The following is a 21,569-nucleotide window of genomic DNA, read 5'->3' on the forward strand; positions in this document are numbered from 1 at the left end:
ATGCAGGAATTCACGAAAAAAGGTTTGTAATGAAGTGGTTCCAGGGGAAAGAATTGCAAATTCTGGTGCCAGCAGATTCACCTCACAACAGTTGTTGTAAGTTCTGATTTAGACAATTTTCACATGTTAATAACGTAAAATAATGCACCGCCTTTGCCCATCAATTCCGGGAGCTTGGAAGAAGCATCCACACCACGGGAAGGCGCTCCTGGGCGGTCTACAATAGACTTCACAAATTCTTCCAATACGAGAATTACCATTTGTAAAAATAATTGCCTTGTAATATATCTCGATACAATTAATAATAATAATCTTAAAACAATTTACAGATTTTTAGTACCACTTTCTTTAACTGGATTTTAAAGTATTGCAATCAGGATTCATTTTCAACATTTTTAGGAAAAAAACCTAATTTAAAATTGCGTATCTTCAAAAGTTTTGAAGGGGAACTTACGGCAAATTCTGATTTAACTGACGATTTATCAGTTAGTTATTTCGTGAATTGAATGGAGTTTCTCCACATAGTCTTTCTTTAATTTGGGAAGTCATTATTTTAATAATTTTAATAAAATAAGAATCTGGAGGTTTAAAAAAATGACATCCTGATGTTTATTCGTATTTATTCTCTGTTTTTTTTTTAAATAGAATATCTAACTAAAATTAAAATGTTTTTAAAAATGATCAAAAGTTAAAAATTTTCAAAAAAAAAAACAGTATAAATATTGATGTTAATAATATTAGCAGTAAATGTTTTTTATAAACATATTTTCAACTAAATTCTATATCAGTGAATTTTTTAAAAGAAAAACGAGCAAATGCATCTGACATTTTGAAGTTTGTTTATGTTTTCCATTACATGCTGTTTTGCGCCGTTTTTCTTCCGTGTAATTGGTGTTTTTTTTTGTGATTTTGTAGCAATTGAGCCACGAAAAGTATGCCAAAAGTTGTTCTTAAAAGTGTATATAGCTTTAGCAGTGAGGATCCTGTGAGTAATCCGAGGAAATCGGGATATTTTGAAAATTGTACCAAACATAACCTCTAATGTGAAACATTTCAGGCGTTCCCTGCTTCTAATTTGTTGAAAAGTCTCAAATGGAGGACTCAAGGAGTTGGCCAGGAATCTGAACATGTCACATTCCAGCTCGATAAACCCACAATAATCACTGGAATTGATTTGGGAAATGAATGTTCATGTTTTATTGGAGTTTTTGTTGCTCGAAGTGGCCAAGAAATGAGTACGGAAAACTACCAGGAAATCCTCTTAACGTCATCCTTCATGACTCCCGTGGAGTGTAGATCACTAGAGAACATCAATAGGGTAAGATGCTTCAGCAAAACATCTCTAGTTGAGGAAGTGGCTAAGGAAAAGTGGGATTTTGTCAAAGTTGTTTGTTCACAACCATTCAATGCTCACACTCAGTATGGCCTATCTTTCATCACGATTTACTCTCCAGAAGAGGAAGTCAAGGAGGAATCGAGTAAATTGGATACGTTAAAGAGTCCCTCTGCCCTTGGTCGATTTGCTTTGCGGGAAGAATCCCCGGAAACTGATGACAGAGGAACACTTTTCAACAAATGGAAGCAATCGAAAGATTCAGATCAGGGATCTTCCAGTTCAGTTAGTGTATCTCCAGCTTTGGCCATTAGAAAGGCTTCAGCTGAACTTTTGACGAAGAAAACTACCACAGAGAATGATAAACCGGATAAACCTACTGTAGAGACTCCTAAAACGCCAAAGGCTGAACCTCCAAGGAGAAATCGTATAATCAATCATTCTGATGATTCCGATGAAGATGATAGAGTGTCAGTGGCAAAGAAACCTAAACCCAATGAAGAAACCAAACCTAAAAAGCCTGAAAGAGCAGTTGAAGTCAAGAGCCCACCTAAAAGAGTTTCCTATCAACCGTTTTCACAACTCCTTAGCGGTGTTATCTACACGATAAGTGGCATTCAGAATCCGGAAAGGGGCAATCTTAGACAAAAAGCCACGGAAATGGGTGCCAGGTACAAACCAGATTGGGATAGCAGTTGCACTCATCTTATCTGTGCCTTCAAAAACACTCCGAAATACAATCAAGTCCGAGGATTAGGGAAAATTGTCCAGAAGGATTGGATTTTAAATTGCTACGCTAAGAAAACTCGCTACCCTTGGCGAAGATATGCCCTGGATCGGGGTGATCGAGATGAATCGGAAAGTGAAGATGAGGTTCATGACGAAACACGTCGTCCGCCTGGTGAACCTCAATCTCAAGCTACTTCATCAAGGAATCGCATTGTAGACTCCGATTCGGACACCGACGATGAAATCCAGAGGGTTTTGGCCGCAAAGGCTCCCCAAAAGGACATTTATGACAAGACCACAGAAGAGGAAGATGAAGGACAGTCCTAATTCTAAGATTTTAAAATTTTGTTGATTCCCAAAATTGTTTAATAAACGTGACTTGATGATTCTTACAAATTCTTATTGAAAAATTTTAAAAGATTCTAACGATAAAGTAGGCTGAGAAATAAAATCGATTGTCTTTGTTTCCGGGACTCGGACTTTGCAAAATTTACTCTTCAGAATCAAATTTTAAGTCGAAAACATGGAAAAGGAGCCTCCTCTCACGGGACTGTCCAAGTACTTCAACAGCAGCACCCTCAATGGACGAGCCAACGTTGCGAAAGTCACATACTTGTCCTTTTTCCTAGGCTACTGCTACTACAAATTCCGAGATAAGTTGAAAGGGTGCCCTACTCCGGAAACTCCCGCAAATTAGAATGGGAACCCGGAGATAATTAAGATTTCAAGGAATTCTAATACTGATTCTGATCTAAATACCAAATGGCGGGATTCGGGAAGATATTTGGCTTAGAGGTTCCTCAGGATATTCAAGAAAAAGCCTCAAAAGGAGAAAAATGGATGGCAAGTTCCTAAATTTTTGATCTACAAATTGTTCAATAAATTGATCAACTCAGACAGAAACTGTATGTTTTTTTTACAAATTGTTTAGGAAATGTCCTGTCTTGCTAAAAAAAAGATCGAAAAGGACATTGCCGGAACATTAAAAGGGAAAAAACAAGGGGTTTACTCAACATTGGAATACCGACAAATTGTTCCGTTAGAATGCATAGAATCCACGGAATCCCTCATAAGATTCTGATAGAATCTGAAGTGATATTCCTTCAAGAATCACTGGAATCAAATTAAATGGAAATGGAATTGCTAGAATCAAATGGAATCACAGAATTATTCTTTCCTAAAACTCCGCGATAAATAATGATACACCAAATACGTTACACGTTACAGATTTCTATGGATTTTTTTTATTTTCTAAAGAAGATTAATAAATTGACATTTTTCACGTTTTCAAATAAAACAACGGGTTCCGGTTAATATTCCGATAGCCAAAATCCAGAAAGCTACAATCCCGAATTCTTAAAAGCGTCATATCGTCGGTTGCGGCTACCTCTGTCGTATCTGCATTTGTTTTGTGTCAGCATTTTACGCAAGAGGGGACGTCTGTATTGTAGTTGCTCCGAATGTAGACACAAAACAAAGGCAGATACGACAGAGGTAGCCGCAACCGGCGATATATCTACTCCCACGATTGCATCCGCGCTTTCTGGATCGTGAATGGTGAGGCGCTATATTTAATCATGTGTTCAGTATTTTACACAGATTGAGTTGCCCATTATTTAGGATTAATAAGAGGCTCTATTTAGAATCAAGAGTGAAGCCAGGATTTTAGCAAGAGGGAAGTCAAATTGGAGAACTATTCCCAAAAGAAATTGTTTTTCGGACGCAATGAACATGAGAATTCTCAAAAATTTGAAAAAAAATTAATCCAATTATTATGAGTTTGAGCTTATCTAAAAATCAATAAAAAGAAACCACTTACGATCTGTTTTTCAAGGAACACTGTGCCGATTTATACGATTTTGTCGGATTTAGACAGAGGGTACAAAAGCATTTTCATAAATCTGGGTAGCTTTCCGAAAATTGTTTTTTAAACCTAAGGATCCCAAAAATGATATTCTTAGAAACCAAAAATGCTTTTGAACTTTATAAACTCTATATGCTTGAAAAATCTGAATAAATCTTGTTGTAATCCGATTTTGATTATTTTAAGCAGTTCCGACAGCACATAATCAGATTTAATTGATTTCCAAAAATAAATAGTTGCTTTTTTTGTTTTAGGGCATAGAAATTAAAAGCACCTTTCTATTTTTTTCTTAACTGTCTTAAGAAGATTTCGACGAGCTTTCTGTCGTCTCTTGATGATATCAAATTATTTTCAAAAACAAACAAAAATAACAGGTGGAAATTCCGATAAAGAAAAAAAAATTTACGTGTTTAAAATCAAGAATTTAATTTATATTCAATTTTTCGGCGAATTTCGTAAGCTGAGAGTTTTCTAAAACCATCAAAGAGACCTTCCCTTGAAGATACAGTAGACTCTCACTCAATCGGCTCTTTTTCAATCGGGCGACAAATTTTGTTAACAATTTTCACGTTTAATTATGAAGCGAATTCGCTCAAATTCGCTGTAGTTCTTCCTATTTTATCGTGATTCTTTATAATTGAGCGCTTTTTGTGGAATTTACAAAGGGTTTGATGCTCAATTCTATCGCTAAACCGGATGACATTTCGTCCCATATTCCCGATTGAGAGAGAGTCTACTGTAATCGCAGAAATGTTGTTCAAAAGTGAACTGAAAAAATGGTGTTTTTTTAATCTCAAATACTTTCTTTTAAAAATTGAACTCTATCCCCATTTTAATTATTTTGAAGCCTGGCTAGATATTTCCTTCAACTCCCATGGCGACATTATAACTCTTACTTTTATTCAAAAATTTCTTTCAGGTTCTCTAAAATCCTATTTTGAAGATCTTAAGATTTCGCGCAAGGCTTATCGTACATTTTATCGACTTTTATCTCTTTAAATTAAATGATTTTGAGTTTTTTGAAAACGTTAAAAAAGTTTAACAACAAACATTTCAAAACCGTAGAAACTTTTCATGTGCAAATGAACTAAGTCGAAAATCTAAAATAGATTGTAGTGTTTTTGAATAATGTTAAATTTTATATTTCCATGTTTTTATTTTTTTAGAGTTAATTTTAATATTGAATAAAAACTCTAATATTTAAACATGTAGTACTAAAGATGATCAAAAGGATAAAATTAAGCGTACAAATACAAAACACTTAAAAGAACGGTTCATGAGGGCACCTTTGGGATAGAGGCCCTGTCAAAATTGCCTCTTTGCTACCCCCTATAGCCGTCACTGAATTTTTTTGCGATAAACCTAAAAAATTGAAGATATTTACAGTAAAATATTTAAATAAAGGTCAACATTGAATATCAATCTTCAAATTTTTAAACTTTCTTCTCTTAAATAGTTGTATTTCAGACCTAATATATTTATTTATGTTTGGATTTTGGAAGGCAAGAACTGTGACAGAAAGAAAAATTTAATTTTCCCAAAAAAAAAAAATTAAATTAATCGATGTTACCAACATCCGAAAATCGATAAATTCGAAGATATTGGGGATAAACCGAGGGATAAACAGAATCACAGAATGGAATAATTAAGAATCACGGAATACCGAATTGAATTATTAAGAGAATCGTAATCACTAGAATCACAATAGAATCACATGGAATAAACCGAATATAAACACAAATTTTCGATCTTGAGTAAACGGAGTTAACTCTTTCGCGTCATTAGGGTCATATATGATCCGGGGAAAAAACAATTTTTTTTGACTATTTACATTAATTGAAATCTATCGGTTTGTACACGACATCATAATAGAAGGATGTAAGATTCTTGGCTAATTTTCTCAAGACTCCAGATATTCAGGAAAAGAAAATATTTGAGATCAAAAATCACTAATTTCGAACTTTGTGAAATTACTTTTCTTTTTCAAAATTTTTTATATTAGTTTATTTTTTTCAGCAAAAAATTCTTTAGAAACACAAAATAGAATATCCAAAGATTGTATATTGCATATTTTGATATAATAAACTACTCTCAATTTTCCAGAAAAGCGTGTAGAATTTATCCGGGTCATATATGACCCTATGGTCCCCAAGGGTAGCAGTGTTTTCGTCCCAAAGCTATAGCGAAATGTAGTTGGGACATTGTTTTTCTTTGTGAAATGTAGGTGGGACGTCTTGCTCCTGGACATTTCATCTTATATCTAATGAATTATAACATATTTTGCAATATTTTAGAGTATTCTGCAAGCGTCTCATATTGTGCTATTGTATTGTGTGTGAATAAATATGTGGATAAGTTTATTTTTGCCAAATACTACTCAAAATATTGTGACAGTGACTGTTCAAGGGATTACCAGGAAGATTCCTTGAACACCAGGAGTACAGTGTTCATCTAAACAATCCAGTTTGCCATTGTTTTGGCCAAAATAATAACTTCAAGCAAAAAAACTTCTTAAAAAGCCCGTGATATAGATTTTGAAAATGGTATGTACACTTCCCTCGAGGACAACAGGGTCATATATGACCCGGGGTTTTTCCGAGTTTTCACGCAATGGAAAATTTTTTTCCTCACTGAACTATTACATTTGATCATAAAGCATTAGGAAAAACTCAATTTTACATGAATTCATCTGCTGAATAAAAGTGGGACGCGAAAGAGTTAACCCCTTGGAAAAAACGGAAAAAATTTTACTCACGCTCGGTCCTCCGCCATCTTTAAACTTGTTGATTCGTAGTTCCTTTCTTGATCCTTTTACAATTTTCTCCACTTTTCCTTCCTTACTCAATACCTTTCCTTGCTTTTCACACACTTTACATTTTTCTGCACTATTTCAATTTGTTTCCTTTGGCCTTCTTAAATTACAACACACTTTATAATTGTTTTTTCTTTTTCTCTTTCAGCACGCATCACAGTTATTTTGCAAACCGAAGTCGCACACTGACTTGGATAATGTCGGTAATGCTAATGCAGTTCCGTTCTTGGATAGTTGCGTAACCTCAATTTTGTGGTTATCTTGAAGGTGAGAGAGTAGTGAAAAATTGAATTTTCTCCAATTTTCCAGCTTTAAATCCCATTTTCCTCCAGTTGTAGGCATAAAACATAAATCACAGCAATGGCAGGTGGTGCAGACAGTGGAGAAGCAGCGAAATTAACGGGGTTATCCAAGTATTTCAACTCCACCACAATGACGGGCAGGGCGAATGTACGTAGAAGGCTCTCTGGGGCTCCAGGGAAACTTACAAATATTTAATTACTCTCCAATTGCAGGTTGCAAAGGCTACGTATGCGACAATTGGCCTCCTAGTGCTCTTCCTCACGCTGAAACCGAAGAAAAAGTGAATAAAAGGAGATGCAAGCAGAGGATTATTTTAGTGTAAAAAATCTATCCTGAATCCCCGGAGAAATCCAGCTTCATGAATAAAATTGTCTCTGTCTAGAGAAAATTGTGAGATTTATTGAACCAGGGATCACACTTGGATGTTGAGATCGAGTTTCCGGATGAGATCTTTTGCTTTATTGAGAGTCGCTTGGCCATGGGCTGATGGTAGATCCTGCAGGAAGTCATCTATGTTGTCCATGGTGATGTTATGATCACTTCCTGAGGCTGCTGGGAGGCTCCCCATTGCATTCACAAGTTTTGAACGCAATTTCTCCAGATAGGCCTGGAGGATCTTGTTGTTTGTTGCCATCTCAGTCGTCTCATTTGTGAGTTTATTGATGCCATTCCTCATGTTCTCCACATGCTTCTCCAGAACTGAGTTCTGCTGTTCGTAGTCAGTGAAGGACTTCCTCAGGGCTCTCAATTCCGTCTCTACGGATTTATTGTGATCCAGAAATTCATCCGTAAAAATAGGAATGTCGAAATCTCCATTTTTCTGCTCGAAAGTCTCCGCTGGGGGAGGTTTCTCGATTGATTTTCTTATCTCCTCAACTGGTGGGGTCACCTTGGGTTCCCCAGGTGTGGTTTTCTTTGCCTGGTTTTGTTTATACTCCTCCATTTCCCGGCTAAATCGGTTCTTGTCCAATTCAGCTGCATCCAGGTAGGGCTTCTTCTGTTCATCTGTAAGACTGGCCCAGCCTTGAGCCAATTTCCGTGTAATCTCTCCTATGGGAACGTCAGGGAATTGAGACCGGATTAGCTCCCTATTCTCGTTCATATACCGCACGTATCCGGTAATTATTGGCTTTGGTCCATCTTTCGGGAGCTTTTGCCTCTTCCTTCTGCGCTTTTTTACTTGGATTGGGGTTTCAGTTGCTGCAGATTCTTCTTCGGACATAGCCAGGGGATCCTTTTCTTCCGAATTCATTGTTTTTTAGTCACAAAAAATCTTGTCTGGGTATTTTCCCGGCTGGAATCAAAACATCCGGCTGTCAAACTGAGCGACTCAACTGAAATGTCAATTTCAGCGACAAACTGGGCGACACACCGAGAAGCCAAAGCCCAACATTTTTTTGTGTGAAAAAGGCTTCCAAAAACCAAGAAATCCAGCAAGTCTTCCCTGTTTTTCTATTCTAAATTGTCGAGAAACTACCCAAGTGATAGAGACTAAAAGATTGAGTGAAAATTGTTGGTGCGTGTAGTGGAAAATTGATATGTTATTGGCTGCTGAAAAATCAACCCCTGTCTTTTTGGTCTATTTCTGTCTGGGCCCGGTGATAAATTCCTAAAATAGTCTTTTCTCCCACTCCTTCCCTCGGCATCTATAGCACTTTGATCAGTCCGAGTGTCCAGTGATTGCGAGGGAGTGCCCAAAAGGCAGCTGTGGCAACGGAAAGTTAATTTATTCAAAGTTAGTGCTCATAGAAGTGGGATTTTCCAAGAGGACTCACGCACAAAGAACACAGAGAACCATGATTTCGCCGAATTCTGTAAAGAACAAAAATGTGATAAACACCGTGCTCAACTTCCTTCCGGACAATCGCCCCATCACAAATCTCATTATCGTGGAAAATTGCGAAAAGTAAGAAAATTTCCATATTTTGGGTTAAATTGTAGATTGTCCTACGACATTCTAAGGATGTGTCGGACATTTTTTCAATCAGGGATGAATCACCCTTCAAAAATTCCATCTGCAGGACATTCAACTTGCATGAAAGTGCATTCAATAATTCTTTTCAAGGAAATATTTCATTTTTTTTATTTCTAAGAAAATTTGTCAATTAAGATAATTCTTATCAATTGTTTGCCTCAATTGTTTCACATGAAAAAAAAAACTGAATGAAAATCTTTCACACGCGAGAGGTTTCCCACTGAAACTTTATGCTTTTTGTTTTTGTGATCTTGAGACCAAAATTTGGATATTCGCCAAGAGAAATAAGCCTTTTTGCGTTTTCTATAAATATTGAAAAAATGCTTATCGCTTACATAAGAGCAGACGTAAACAATTTATACCAATAGTGATATGAGAAAGTAGTGTGAAAGACGAGATAAAAACAAAATATATCTACTCGATTGATAATTTTTCTGTATATCTACAAATCTACATGAAATTGTGTAATTTTACAAATTATCACGATATGTATATTTCAACTTGAGTGGGAAACCTCTTAGGTCTCTAATCTCGAACTGTTGTCATACCCGTAGCACGCGCAATGCCTTCAAATATGACTCATTCAAGAGAGAGTGTGACACATTTCTTTTGTTTATAGATGCCCCAAAAATTTTACACCGATTCACTTAACCTACGATCAGGACAGTGATGCTGATTTGTGGCGTGAAACATCTCTCTTTGGCAAACATCCGGGACGGTACTTGTGTATGTCAAAGCAAGACACTAGTACAGATACCGTTGTGGAGACAATTTCAGTGATTGGAGCAAATGAGAGGACACCAGAAGGATTTACAAATATTAAACAAACCACAGACAATGTCCAGAAAGCGTGGCGCAAAAGGCAGCTCGTATTTAAAGTAGTGGAGAGGAAAAATGCTTGTAAAGCAGTTACAGACATTATTATTTGCTCAAAGAGCAAAAAAGCACCAAGTGGATTCCTCATTGCTGGGTAAGGAATATTTGATTACAGAAGATTTTATGATGAACTCTTACATAGGGTAAAATGGTGTGGTTTGGGGGCATTTCTAAATTGAAATTTTGAGATTTCCTCATTCATTCATTTGGTGTCATTCCTTTATAATCACTTTTATTTTATTTTAAACTGCTTATATCTATTGGGGTAGCGAGTTCAGGAAATCAAGGTTAGCAGCTCACGCTTGTCGATCGTCCGCCATTTAAGAAGACGTTTACGTTCAATCCCAAGGCGGTCTAAGGCAAGATCCTGAATTTAATTCAGCTACCTTGTCCTAAGGATCCTAGGTCTGTCCCAAGGTCGACACTTCCTCACAATGGCTTGCACAGATTTTCTGGAAAATCACTCTTCAATCACACGTTGAACATAATCATATGTCCTAAACACACAAATGACAAGCCGATACGGATGTACGTGATTATAATCAAAATAATGATTTGACTAATTCGAATGAGTTTCCCAGCAACTAAGCCGTTTCTGGGCTGAAACCGAGAGACAGATTAGTCGGAAACTGATGGAAATGTAATATGATCATTATTTTGATTATAATTACGTTACGCCATCTCTCGGCTTAAGGGCAGAATCACATTGACAGTAAAATGCTCACCGTATTTCGTTAATTTACGCATTTTCATTGCAATCCTTACGCAAATTCTCGATTACCGTATTACCTTATCTCATACTCGGTGGCACTAGATGAAAATAATTCAAGAAAATTGAAGAAATAAAACGAAAATGCGATAAACGGTGAGTTCGTTTATCGCATTTCGTTTTGTGTCTTCAATTTTCTTACATTATTTTCACCTAGTGCCACCGAGTATGAGATAAAGTAATACGGTAATGAAAAATTTGCGTAAGAATTGCAATGAAAATGCGTAAATTAATGAAATACGGTGAGGCTACGGCGAGCATTTTATTGTCAATGTGATTCTGCTCTAAATCGTAAGCATGTCTTGGGCAATAACATCGAAGTTATGATTTCTCAACATAAAGGAGCAACTCCTCGATTATTAGGTCTTCACGAACGGCTACGTTCCTTACTCGATCTCTACGAGTGATTCGCCTAATCGCGCAGAGGTACCTAATTTCAAAATTTCATTGCTGTTTCATATGGACAAAAAGTAAATACACCACCTTAAAGTGCAAGCTTTACACTCAAGAGTACCTCTTCGTATTTATTTTTCTTTAGCTTATCTAAAACACTAAGGCATTCTCAACATACCAGTTTAGAAATGATTTCAGATGATTCTATTTTGCCCTACTAGAAAAATTTATGTTCATATTTGGCATTATTAAAGGAATTTTGATAGTTTCTTTGTGTTCAAGATCTTCTTGGTCTCAGGAGGAGTTCATTAAAAATGTTTTTTTATGAAAGATCCAGTAATCCTTTATAAAAAGAAAGCATACCAGTTGCCTTTTTGGTTCTTAAACATTCAAATTAGAAAAGCTTACAGATATCTTTAAAACTTTTGACAACATTTGCTTCACAAGTGAGAAATGGTCGATCAGAATTTGAAACGGCATCTTCGTGATTTTCTTCTTTTTTTATTATGAGTTTTCAATGTCCTTTTCTTTTTGATCTCTTATATTTCGATTTATTAACTTATTTGCTTCTGTTTCTCTACGGTTACTGGCACGATTGCTAATTCGTATTTGTTATTGTTTTTTTTTCTTGAATGATTTTAAATTCCTATAAATTTTAGTTTGCAATTTTTCCAAGGATTTCATGGAACCGTCTGTTTCTAAATTATAAATTTAAGCTTAGTTGTCTTATGTTTTCAACAACAGGACTCAGCGATTTTTTTTCTTTTGGGCCTTTTATGGTGTCTGCATACTAGTAGAAATTTTCGTCAAAAATGGCCTTTTTTAAAAAAAATCTGACGTTTCTGCCTACAAGGAATAGGGGAAATTTTCTTTAAAAAGGCATTTTTTAAAGAAATTTCTACTAGTGTGTAGACGCCATTTTACTCACTAATGGCTTACAGCTCAGTGAGAGCTAGCCATTTTTCAATTCTCTCACAATGTTGATGTTAATAGAGAGTACAAATGGTAAAGAGACAGAGCAGAATCTTTTGTTTACCTATTCTTTCTACTCATTAAAATGAGTAAAATGTATGTTAGAGTTTTCTACACATGATTTATTTATTCATATTAATATTATACAACCTGTGAAAGAGTTTTCCACGGTTTTCACTCTGGAGGTTGGTCACCAACCAAAGACGGCGGTGGCCGAAGAAAACACTACACACTCTTGCATCTTCATTAACTCTACTACTAAAACATTGTGATGTCTCAATGAATTATCTATCTATAACACTTTTTAAATGGACTTGGTATCCTTTACTAATTATCATTTTGAATACTTAAAAAGAAAATTTGCAAAAGTAAAATTTGCAAAACGAGGAAAACGTATTACATCTGAAAGAATATCCCAAGAACAGTCTAAAGTCTAATCAATACCTTTTCATAAGAATTTTAGCAATTTTCTAATATTAATCCAAACTTGCAGGGAAATAAATGGATTATCGGTATGCTACAAAGTAGGCCCAGCGTCTCGGCCACTGCCACAGTTGCCGCCGATGGAGAACAAGGAGAAACTCCTGCCGCCAATGGAAAATCTCTCAATTTCGCACATTTACGAAAATACCAGCCCACAGTTACCATCGAGACCGGCTCCGAAGCCACCAACAACACCCCAGTCGCCAACAAATAGCCTCTATGGGACACTCGGTGGAGCAACTTATGCTGAAATTGAAGGAGTGCCATTTGTGATGAATCCCAATCTCAATCAAAATGAAATTCATGTGCCAGCTTTCAAGCCTGCCAATATTTCGAGTACCATTGAGTATGATTTTACTCTGGAGAGGCAGATTCTGTGTACGACAAAAGCAATATCGCTCACGAACAACCCATTCTTCCACTGAGACTGAAAGTTTTTTTTTTTAGCTCCCTTGGTGCCCCCCTTTTTTAAGGATTGAAATCTAAAATCGCTTAGAGCGTCACAAAATCGTTATTATGCCATCATTTTAACTGTCTCTATTAAATTTATATACTGGGAATTTATATAAAAAAATATTGATATTTAGAGAAAAATGAGAAAAATAAAGTGAAATATTTCATGACGAAAAATGAAATTTTGAAGGCTTTGAAGGAAAAGTCCTGCAAGAGTTGCATGCAAGTGGACAATTGAAAGGTTTTCCGATCCGGCCCAAAAGTTTTAGCATTGTTGTCCGCACCGTGGCGCTACTGTACGATCGCCATTTTTCTCAGAAATTCCTCTTCGCGGTGAAAAAGTGTGAAAAATCGAGTGAAATAATCCCATCCGTCCCCAAAAATCGAGTAAATTGTGTCTCTACCGACCACAGTGGAAGAGTGCTCGCGAAAATTGTGAGGTGAGTGAATTGGAAAGTGGATTAAAGTGAAGATTTTCACCACGTTGCTCATGCCATCGTGTAAGACGCCAGAATGCCTTTGTTTTAGGAGACATTTTTCCCCGGAAAATCACTCATTGTACCCATTTGCGGACTCCCCGGAGAGATAGGGGTGTTGTGGGGGACCCATGGGAGGGACTAATGGTGGTTTGGGGTGGTTTTTGGCCACAGGAAATGGTCACAGGGCAATATAATCGGTTCAAACATGACGGTGAGAAAGTTGAAGTCTCATTTGCGAATGGGAAATGTTCGACGTCGCGGATTTGTTGAGAGATTTTCTGGCGTAAAATTGTGATTTTGAGGGCAGTTTCTGGTGCCTGCCGATGATGGAGATGGGAATGGTGGCTGCGAAAGTGGCCCCGTGGAAATTGGGTGTCGGAGATGAGCACCGTTGCGGTCAATAAACTCGGCAAATGGCTCGTTCAAAGTGTCAGTTTTTGGCTGGCACCTTGAGCCATCAGCGAGTCTCCTCTTTGGGGGCGAAAATTGACCTCCCGACACGCTTTTGAGCACCTTGGACATTCTCGAACACCTTCAATTGCCCTGAATTGACTCCATTTGTGGCCTCCCAGACGCTTTTTGCTGTCAATTTCTGCGGGAAAACCGTCAGAAAGTTATATAACGTGCAATTGCGATTGAATCCTCGGGATTGGTATCCCTTTCCGGACGTCCGGATGCCACAATCTACCATCCCATGAGACTGTACATGCATCAGGCCCTGGCCTGATACTCTCTCCCAAAAAAATTAGCACAAAAAGCTTAAAGAAAAGAGGTGCAAAAATTAATTGTGCGAATTTCATTTTGCTGACTCTTCAACATTTTATTGTAATTTTTCTATGCTACTTGCCTCTTCCCTCGTCTTCTTGTGTCTTTCCTTCTTTTGTCTCTCCTACTTCTCACCTCACCATTCGCCACTGCCTCAACAAAAATCAGAGTTGCACTTTAAGCCTCATGGAGACGATGGAAGAGGCACAAATCGAATTGGGTGATTTTCTTGCAATTTTGCACAATTTTCTGGTGCCTTCTTGTGGCTCTCAAATGGTGCAAAAACACCTGCAAACTGGGAATTCTCCCTTGTGCTTAGTCTGCACACAATTAAAAAAAAATTGACCTAACCAGGGTATTTTGCAATATAAAAATCATCATGTCTCTCGATTGAGGTCAAAGTTCGCTCTCCATGTTGCGTCTTTTCATCATTTTTATTGTGATTCTATTCTCACAACCCAGACAGAAGTGACTTGAAAGAATTCCAACTGAAAATGTGTCAATCTCTTTTATAAAAAACCTAATAACCTCCTCAGAATCAATTCTCAAAATCTACCCAAAAAAAATCACATTTTTTCTCCAAAAATTCTTTACAGGACACACTTCCATTTGACTAATCCATCAGGAGAATCAGACAAAAATAAAATAGACCCTCAATCTAGAATTTCTGTCAGTTCTACCGATCAGTAAACAAATCATTAGGAAAAGTGCACAAAACAGAGAAGAAAAAACATCGGAAAATATCTATCTAATCCCATTTAATAGGGAAACAATTAACCTATCAAAAAGATTTCCAATCTGGGATTTTCTTTTTTTCTTCAAAATTTTGAGAGGTAGAAAAGGGAAACAAAGCTTGAGAGTGTTTGAGTGAAAAGTCAGAAAACGACGAAGAAGGTGATCTCATCATCGTCTTCGTCGTGTTGCAGAATTTCAATTTTCCTTTGGGACAAACTCCTCAGAAGGAAAAGAGGATTCCAGGAGAAGCTCTAGTAACCAGCGAATTGAAAAAAAAAATACACAAAAAGAATATTGAAAAACACATTTAAAAGAGAGAGAGAAAAAAAGTCAAATTTCTGAGAAAATCAAGAGGCAAGGAATAAGGATTCAAGTGACCGGAAAAGGTGGAAGAAGCGCACAATTAGTGGACTGAACAAAAATAGAGAGAGAGAAAAAAGTGAGAGTGCACAGCAAAAGGAATCTTTGGAGTTGTTGAGCGTTCGCCGGAGTGCAAAGTGGGCGTTTTGCTGATGAGGATTCCCTGGCAGCATGAGCACACTGGGGGGAAGTAGGGGGGAGCGCCATGCAAAGCCCAAATTTACAGCATTAGACATCAACAGTTTGTACCGAACGAGTCGTGTAAGTAATTCTTATCCTTGTTCTCTAATTGAATAATATTGGCCATTTTGACTTAGAATTGCATAAAAATAAAAATATTACATGCCAAGAAAGTTCCTAATGCCCTAGACAGACTTATACGGGCTTCAGACCTAAGGCTTAGCCAAATGGCTCAACTGATCTAATTTCTTATCAAGTACGATTTTTTCGAAAAATTTAACTTAGGATTGGATTATTAAGGACACATGACCAATTAGGCTATCAAAAAGCAATAAATTTGCTCATAATTTAAGATTTTGAGACATTTGGGAACTGGGCTAAACCTCTAGTCTGAAGCCGGCCTTAGGGTTTAAGCCAAGAGACGGCTTACTGGGAAACTGATGGGAATGTAGTCTAATCATTACAGAGCCGTAGCTAGAGTTCTATTTGAGGTAGGGCATCAGTACACTGAGAAAAAAAAACGGTGATACGATTAACTTTTTTCCTCATAATTTTAGCATTTTATACGTGTAAAAAATATATCATAATTTTTTAATGTTAATTTTACACCTTTTTAGGGGTAAAATTAACATAAAAAAGGGTAACTTTAACCCCTAATACACCTAAAAAGCATAATATTTACACCGATTTCGGATCAATACTGCAGGGTAAAATTAACATTTCCGGAATGCTATTTAAACTTTTTCGGATTTCTCTCAGTCAGTGTAATTAAAGGTAGGGCATTAGTCAAAATTTTGATTGATCTGTTTTGGTTAATCGATTTCCATTCCACTTCACTTGAATAGTCTATGAGGTAAAACAAAAAAAAATATTCAAAAAGACAAATTTTATATATAAAATATATTATTCTGATTTGGTTCTAATTTCTTTTTAACATAATAAAAAATATAATTTAATTAAAGCTCTTAGGCGTATAAAAGTACAACATTCAAACTTTATTTCCTGAAATTTTCATTTAAAAAATTATCCTGTTGGACTTAGTTTTTGGAGAGATTTTTGAAGAAAAAAAAACATACTTTTCGGTGAACAAGATTTCTTGGAATTGGTTCATTTGAAAACCAAAAAACATATTTCCTGTTACGTGATGAGTTAAACTAGTTTCTAAACGAAGTATTTTTCAAAAACTGAAATTTGAATTTTTAAGAAAATTTCATACACAAAAATAGCAGTTTTGACGTGTTTTACACTATGTTTCATCTTGTAGAAAGACGAGAAAGACCAATTCCGAGAAAACTTCTCCATCGAAAAAAAATCTCCAAAAATCAGGTTTCAATGACCTAATTTTTAAAATTTCCAAATGAAAAATTTAGAAAACATATTTATGTTAATATTGTACTTTCATATGCCTGAGCTTAAATTAAATACTTTTTTTTTTAATATGCTGAAAAAATATTAGAGAATATTATATTTTTATAGTCTTCTTGAACCACGTAACCCCTTAACTATTTTGAGAATGCGTAAATGAGTAAAAGGAAATATATTGAGTTTCTTTTGTAAGAAGTGTAAGAATCTTTTCACTCGTTTTGCTCCGAACCACTGAAAGCGATTATTTAATTTAATTAATCATCAAATAATTACAATTTCAACTCATTAATAATAATGCCAAATTGATGGATATATATTTTATTTTATTTTTTTTTTAGTTGTTTGAGAAAATATTTAAATTTTTCATAAAATTATCGTTTGACTGTTCATACGAATTTAACCAATTGCTCTAAGCACTTCAATTGATCATTCTTGAGATTACGAGATTTGGAAGCGTTATTGTACGTCAACATTAATTATTTTGGACATGGCATTTTATCGTATTTTTTTTTTTAGCAATAATTGAAGTCAAACTTCAATTATATTTATTTAAGTAATGGTCCTCATTCTGCCATTCAAGGTTATGTATAATAAAAATTTTATATCATCACGATTTCTTATGTTTCTGGAAATGAATATAAATCATTAAATATATTAAAAAAAAATTCAGAATCAGTTTTCTATTGAAAAATTATTCATAAAAGAAACTTTTATTTGGCTTCTTGTTTTGGTTCTGTAACGTCTTACTTGGGCAATACCAAATCAGAATGACGATTTTGAGAGATTGTGAAATGGCATAATTTCAGTTATAGTTTTAATGAAATTTACTTACACTTCAAATACCATTTATGAACATAATAAGAAAAGGTTATGTGTGATTGAATGAAGCCGCATTTACTTTGGAATTGTTTAGTTTAGATTAGATGTATCAGGCCATTTAGTAGGTGATTAATTTCTTCTCTACCATGTCATACTACAAACAGTTTACTTAGAATGTTATCTTAGTTTCTGGTTTTTTAAGCTAGGGCATTGGAAGTTTTAAGGAAGGGCATTGCCCCTCAATGTCCCCCCAGCGCTACGGCCCTGAATCATTAGTCTCAATTTTGAGACCAGTCACAACTAGTTACTGTCTTTCGTTTAATTATTGCCTGGTTAATGGGAAATTCAGCCATTATTTATTGTATTAGTGCGAGACAATTTTCTTTTAAGCAAACCAGTCAAAAACTTATCAGGTTACACTTCTGAATTTGGACGCAGGATTAAAATCAAAATTTCAAGCTGTCAAATATTTCCAAGATCAAGATTTTATATTCTTACGCCATGTATTTGTGGAACTTAAAATGTGTCTTAGCTAAGAACCAAGATTTTAAGATTCTCCACACTTGAATAAACGTATATTACTCCAAAAATATTTTTTCTCTGCAGTTGCTGAAATTTCGTCACGAAAATGAGAAAGATTAGAGTGACATGATAACATTTTTTCGATAGTATCAACTGTCGATTCTGAAAAATTGAAATAATCAATAATAATAATTCTGATAATTCTAATAATTCTGAAAAATATCTAATAAATAGTCTCACTCTTTTAAGAATGGTACAATGGCCTCAATTCTGAGACCAAGATCCAGATCAAAATTTCAAGCTGTCAAATATTGCCAAAGTCAAGATTTAATATTCTGACGCTATGCATCTGTGGAACTCAAAATGTGTCTTAGCTAAGAACCATGTCAAGATTCTCCACACAGTTAACCGTCAATTACGCCAAAAATATTTTTTCTCCGCATTTGTTGAAATTTTGACACAAAAATGAGAAAAATTAAGGTACCTTGATAATATCTTTTCGAAGTATCGATATCGACTGTCGATTCTGAAAAATTGATATGACAGCTGGAAGCTGGATCTTTTATAGCTAACAAAAAATATTTATTAATAGTCACACTCTTTTAAGAATGGTACAATGGCCTCAATTTTGAGACCAAGATCAAAATCAAAATTTCAAGTTGTCAAATATTTTCAAGGTCAAGATTTAATATTCTGACGCTATGGATTTGTGGAACTCGAAATGTGTGTTAGCTACGAATTATGTCAAGATTCTCCACACACTTAACAAAACGTCAATTATGCCAAATATATTTTTTCTCTGCAGTTGTTGAAATTTTGCTACAAAAATGAGGAAAATTAGGAATGAGGAAATAAGGAAAATTTTTCGAAAGTTTCGACTGTCGATTCTGAAAAATTGCAATGACAGCTGGAAGCTGGATCTTTTATAGCTAACAAAAAAAAAATTTATTAACAGATTCACTCCTTTAAGAATGGTACAATAGCCGCAATTTTGAGACCAAGATCAAGATTTCATATTCTGACGTCATGCATTTGTGGAGCGTAAAATGTGTCTTAGCTAAAAACTAAGCTTTCAAGATTTTGCACACTTAATGAAATGTCACTTCTGACAAATATTTTCCTTAATTTTCCCATATAAATTATATTAGAAATATTGGTTAAATTGCATTTCCATCATTTACCACTAAGTCGTCTCTCGGCTTAAGTCGTAAGTGTGTCTAGGGCATAAGTATTTATCTCAAAATTATGAGATTTGTTAGAAGTACTTCAGCGAATTCCTTTCGATATAAGAGTATTTATTGCTGTTTAGATTCGTCCCTTTTAAACCCTTCACAAAAAGACTATTTAAAACAAAAGATGTGTTATATGGGATACTACAAAAGCAATGGAAATTTCGTTGAAAGCCTTGTAAATGCAAATGTCTCATGAATATTCTTTTACAATTATTGCAGAATATTCAGCATTTAAATATATACATATTGAAACCAATTTAATACAATTGATTTTTTTTTAATAAAATTTAATTACCAGTTCTCTATTGAGGCATTGGAAATCTCAAAATCCTAAAATCGAATAAATTTAATTATTCCAGAAATTAAAAATTAAATCCTTTATAAAAGAGTTTGGCTTTTAAATTCGAAAAGTCTAACTATACTCTTTATTATTATCAATTCAAGGCTTTGTTAACATCGCCTTTGTTTTTAGTTTTTATCATTGAGCATGTTTAATTTCTGTGAATATTAAATACTCTTAAAAAAATTAAGCCTTTTAAAAAAATTGTACAGAAAAACTTGTACCTGCTTAACGGTTAAAGATATCGTCTTTTTGCTTTTGATAACTCCCATACCCCCCATAAGTTGACTCTGAAAACGTTTTACTGCTCTCTCCCTGGGGATTTTTTTTCGCATAAACTGAAATGAACCTCTTTATAACTTTTACAAGTTATAAATTACCATTGTGTTTTATGATTTTCTCACGATTGTAATAACCTAAGTAGTTTTATCGTATTAAGGACAAAAAAAAACAGTCAATTCTTGGTCAGCTCTGAAGAAAGTGTCACAACAGAAATTTTAAAATTATTGAATTGGAACTTTTTTTTTATTTTTAAAGGCGACATTTTTATTGTTTTGATGGGTTGACGTTACGAAAAGTTTGTGAATTGTATAAAAATTAACAAATTCGCAAAAGTTTGTACTTTCTCAACCAATATTCGTATCATGATTACTTGGCAAAGCGTCCTAGCAGTGCGGAAAGCTCGAATTCAAGAAATAGCGCTATCCGTGAAATATCTTTTTACATGTTTTTCGGTGTTACCGGTTTATTAACGATTAAATTCATTCGCAACTCGGAAAACAATTCTGAGCTATAGGAAAAGAGTTGAGAAGTATTCATTTTAAAATGTTCTTGTTACGCACAAATAAAAGATGGTATTTGAGAAAAGTAAATCAATTACGATTACTTGGTCAATTCATTACACTCACTCCCGGCATTAAGTCCTTCGGGATTATGCACATGACGTAATTATGCACATACAATTATGCAAGTTTGCCTACTTTTGGGAGTTAATTTATGAAATTATCTTTGAAATACGCCTGAATGTATACTTTGTTGCGACACAGGAAATTTGAAAACATTTTGCTACTTTTTCAGAATAAAACTTTAATTTCTTTTATTAAGTAAATTTTTCAAATATTCTAACCATTTATTGAAGAACTGTGGCCAAAAAGTACTGTTTCTTAATGAGTTTCTATTAAACAGTTGAATCTATTTGTTTGAACTACTTTTACTCCGCGCGAAATTCGTTCTACGGCCGATTTATTCAAAAGAAAGCCCCTGCGGGTATGCAAATTTTCTCGATGTATAATGCCATTTCGCGTGTTTTCTTTCGGTCCCGAAAATGTGCATAATTCTGGGATTGAGTGTACCTACACAGTAAAAAATGTGTAAAATTTTACTACTATAATAGTGCAAAATCGACCATATTAGTTGTTTAATTTAAAAATGTTTAAAAAATGCACAACATTTTGGTAATTTATTGTCACGTGATTGAAAATTACCACTATTATAGTTGAAAAATTTTCAACAATGTTGTTTAATTTGAAAATGTGTAAAATTTTAACACTATAATAGTGTGAAATCGGATAAATTAATTATTTAATTGCGATCTGTGTAAAATTTCTCACTGTTATAATCATAAAAATTTTTCAACAATGTTTCGTGAATTAAAACTGTTTGACAAATTCTAAAAATTACCACTATTATAGTATGATTACAGTTTTTCACATTATGACAGTGTGAAAAAATACACAACTTTATGGTATTTTTTGTCACATGATTAAAAATTAACACTATTATAGTTTAATCATAATTTTTAACACTAGTG

At 34.8% G+C, this 21,569-nt stretch overlaps 4 protein-coding genes and 1 long non-coding RNA gene across 7 annotated transcripts in view; 3 read left to right on the forward strand and 2 right to left on the reverse strand.

Annotated features, from left to right (window-relative positions):
* The window catches only part of LOC129810348 (uncharacterized), a 158,143-nt gene extending 151,424 nt beyond the window's left edge, over positions 1-6,719 (reverse strand). The window contains exon 1 of the long non-coding RNA XR_008752726.1: positions 6,682-6,719. This is a non-coding gene — a long non-coding RNA (uncharacterized LOC129810348). The remainder of the gene's footprint in view (positions 1-6,681) is intronic.
* Positions 824-2,535, forward strand: LOC129810346 (DNA repair protein XRCC1). The gene is made up of 2 exons (XM_055860758.1): positions 824-985; positions 1,058-2,535. Exons 1-2 carry the CDS (start codon positions 935-937, stop codon positions 2,387-2,389), a joined length of 1,383 nt encoding a protein of 460 aa, XP_055716733.1. The 5' UTR covers positions 824-934; the 3' UTR covers positions 2,390-2,535.
* A 701-nt stretch (positions 6,720-7,420) lies between the features above and the next one.
* LOC129810350 (high mobility group protein 20A) lies at positions 7,421-8,375 on the reverse strand. The gene has a single exon (XM_055860762.1). The coding sequence runs from the start codon at positions 8,291-8,293 to the stop codon at positions 7,454-7,456; it is 840 nt and encodes a 279-aa protein (XP_055716737.1). The 5' UTR covers positions 8,294-8,375; the 3' UTR covers positions 7,421-7,453.
* On the forward strand, positions 8,360-13,139 carry LOC129810349 (multivesicular body subunit 12B). Its single transcript, XM_055860761.1, has 3 exons — positions 8,360-8,947; positions 9,636-9,986; positions 12,520-13,139. Exons 1-3 carry the CDS (start codon positions 8,838-8,840, stop codon positions 12,932-12,934), a joined length of 876 nt encoding a protein of 291 aa, XP_055716736.1. The 5' UTR covers positions 8,360-8,837; the 3' UTR covers positions 12,935-13,139.
* Positions 13,140-13,216: 77 nt separating this feature from the next.
* The window catches only part of LOC129810351 (neurogenic protein mastermind), a 40,936-nt gene continuing 32,583 nt past the window's right edge, over positions 13,217-21,569 (forward strand). For 2 of the 3 annotated variants that reach the window (XM_055860763.1, XM_055860765.1), the window contains exons 1-2: positions 13,217-13,402; positions 14,803-15,562. In XM_055860763.1, the coding sequence (XP_055716738.1) occupies positions 15,473-15,562 (90 nt within the window). In that variant the 5' untranslated portion in view covers positions 13,217-13,402; positions 14,803-15,472. Of the gene's footprint in view, positions 13,463-14,802; positions 15,563-21,569 lie in introns of all 3 variants that reach the window. The other variant, XM_055860764.1, reaches the window with a different exon arrangement.

This window comes from Phlebotomus papatasi, chromosome 1, assembly GCF_024763615.1.
Source record: "Phlebotomus papatasi isolate M1 chromosome 1, Ppap_2.1, whole genome shotgun sequence".
Taxonomy (NCBI): Eukaryota; Metazoa; Arthropoda; class Insecta; order Diptera; family Psychodidae; genus Phlebotomus; species Phlebotomus papatasi.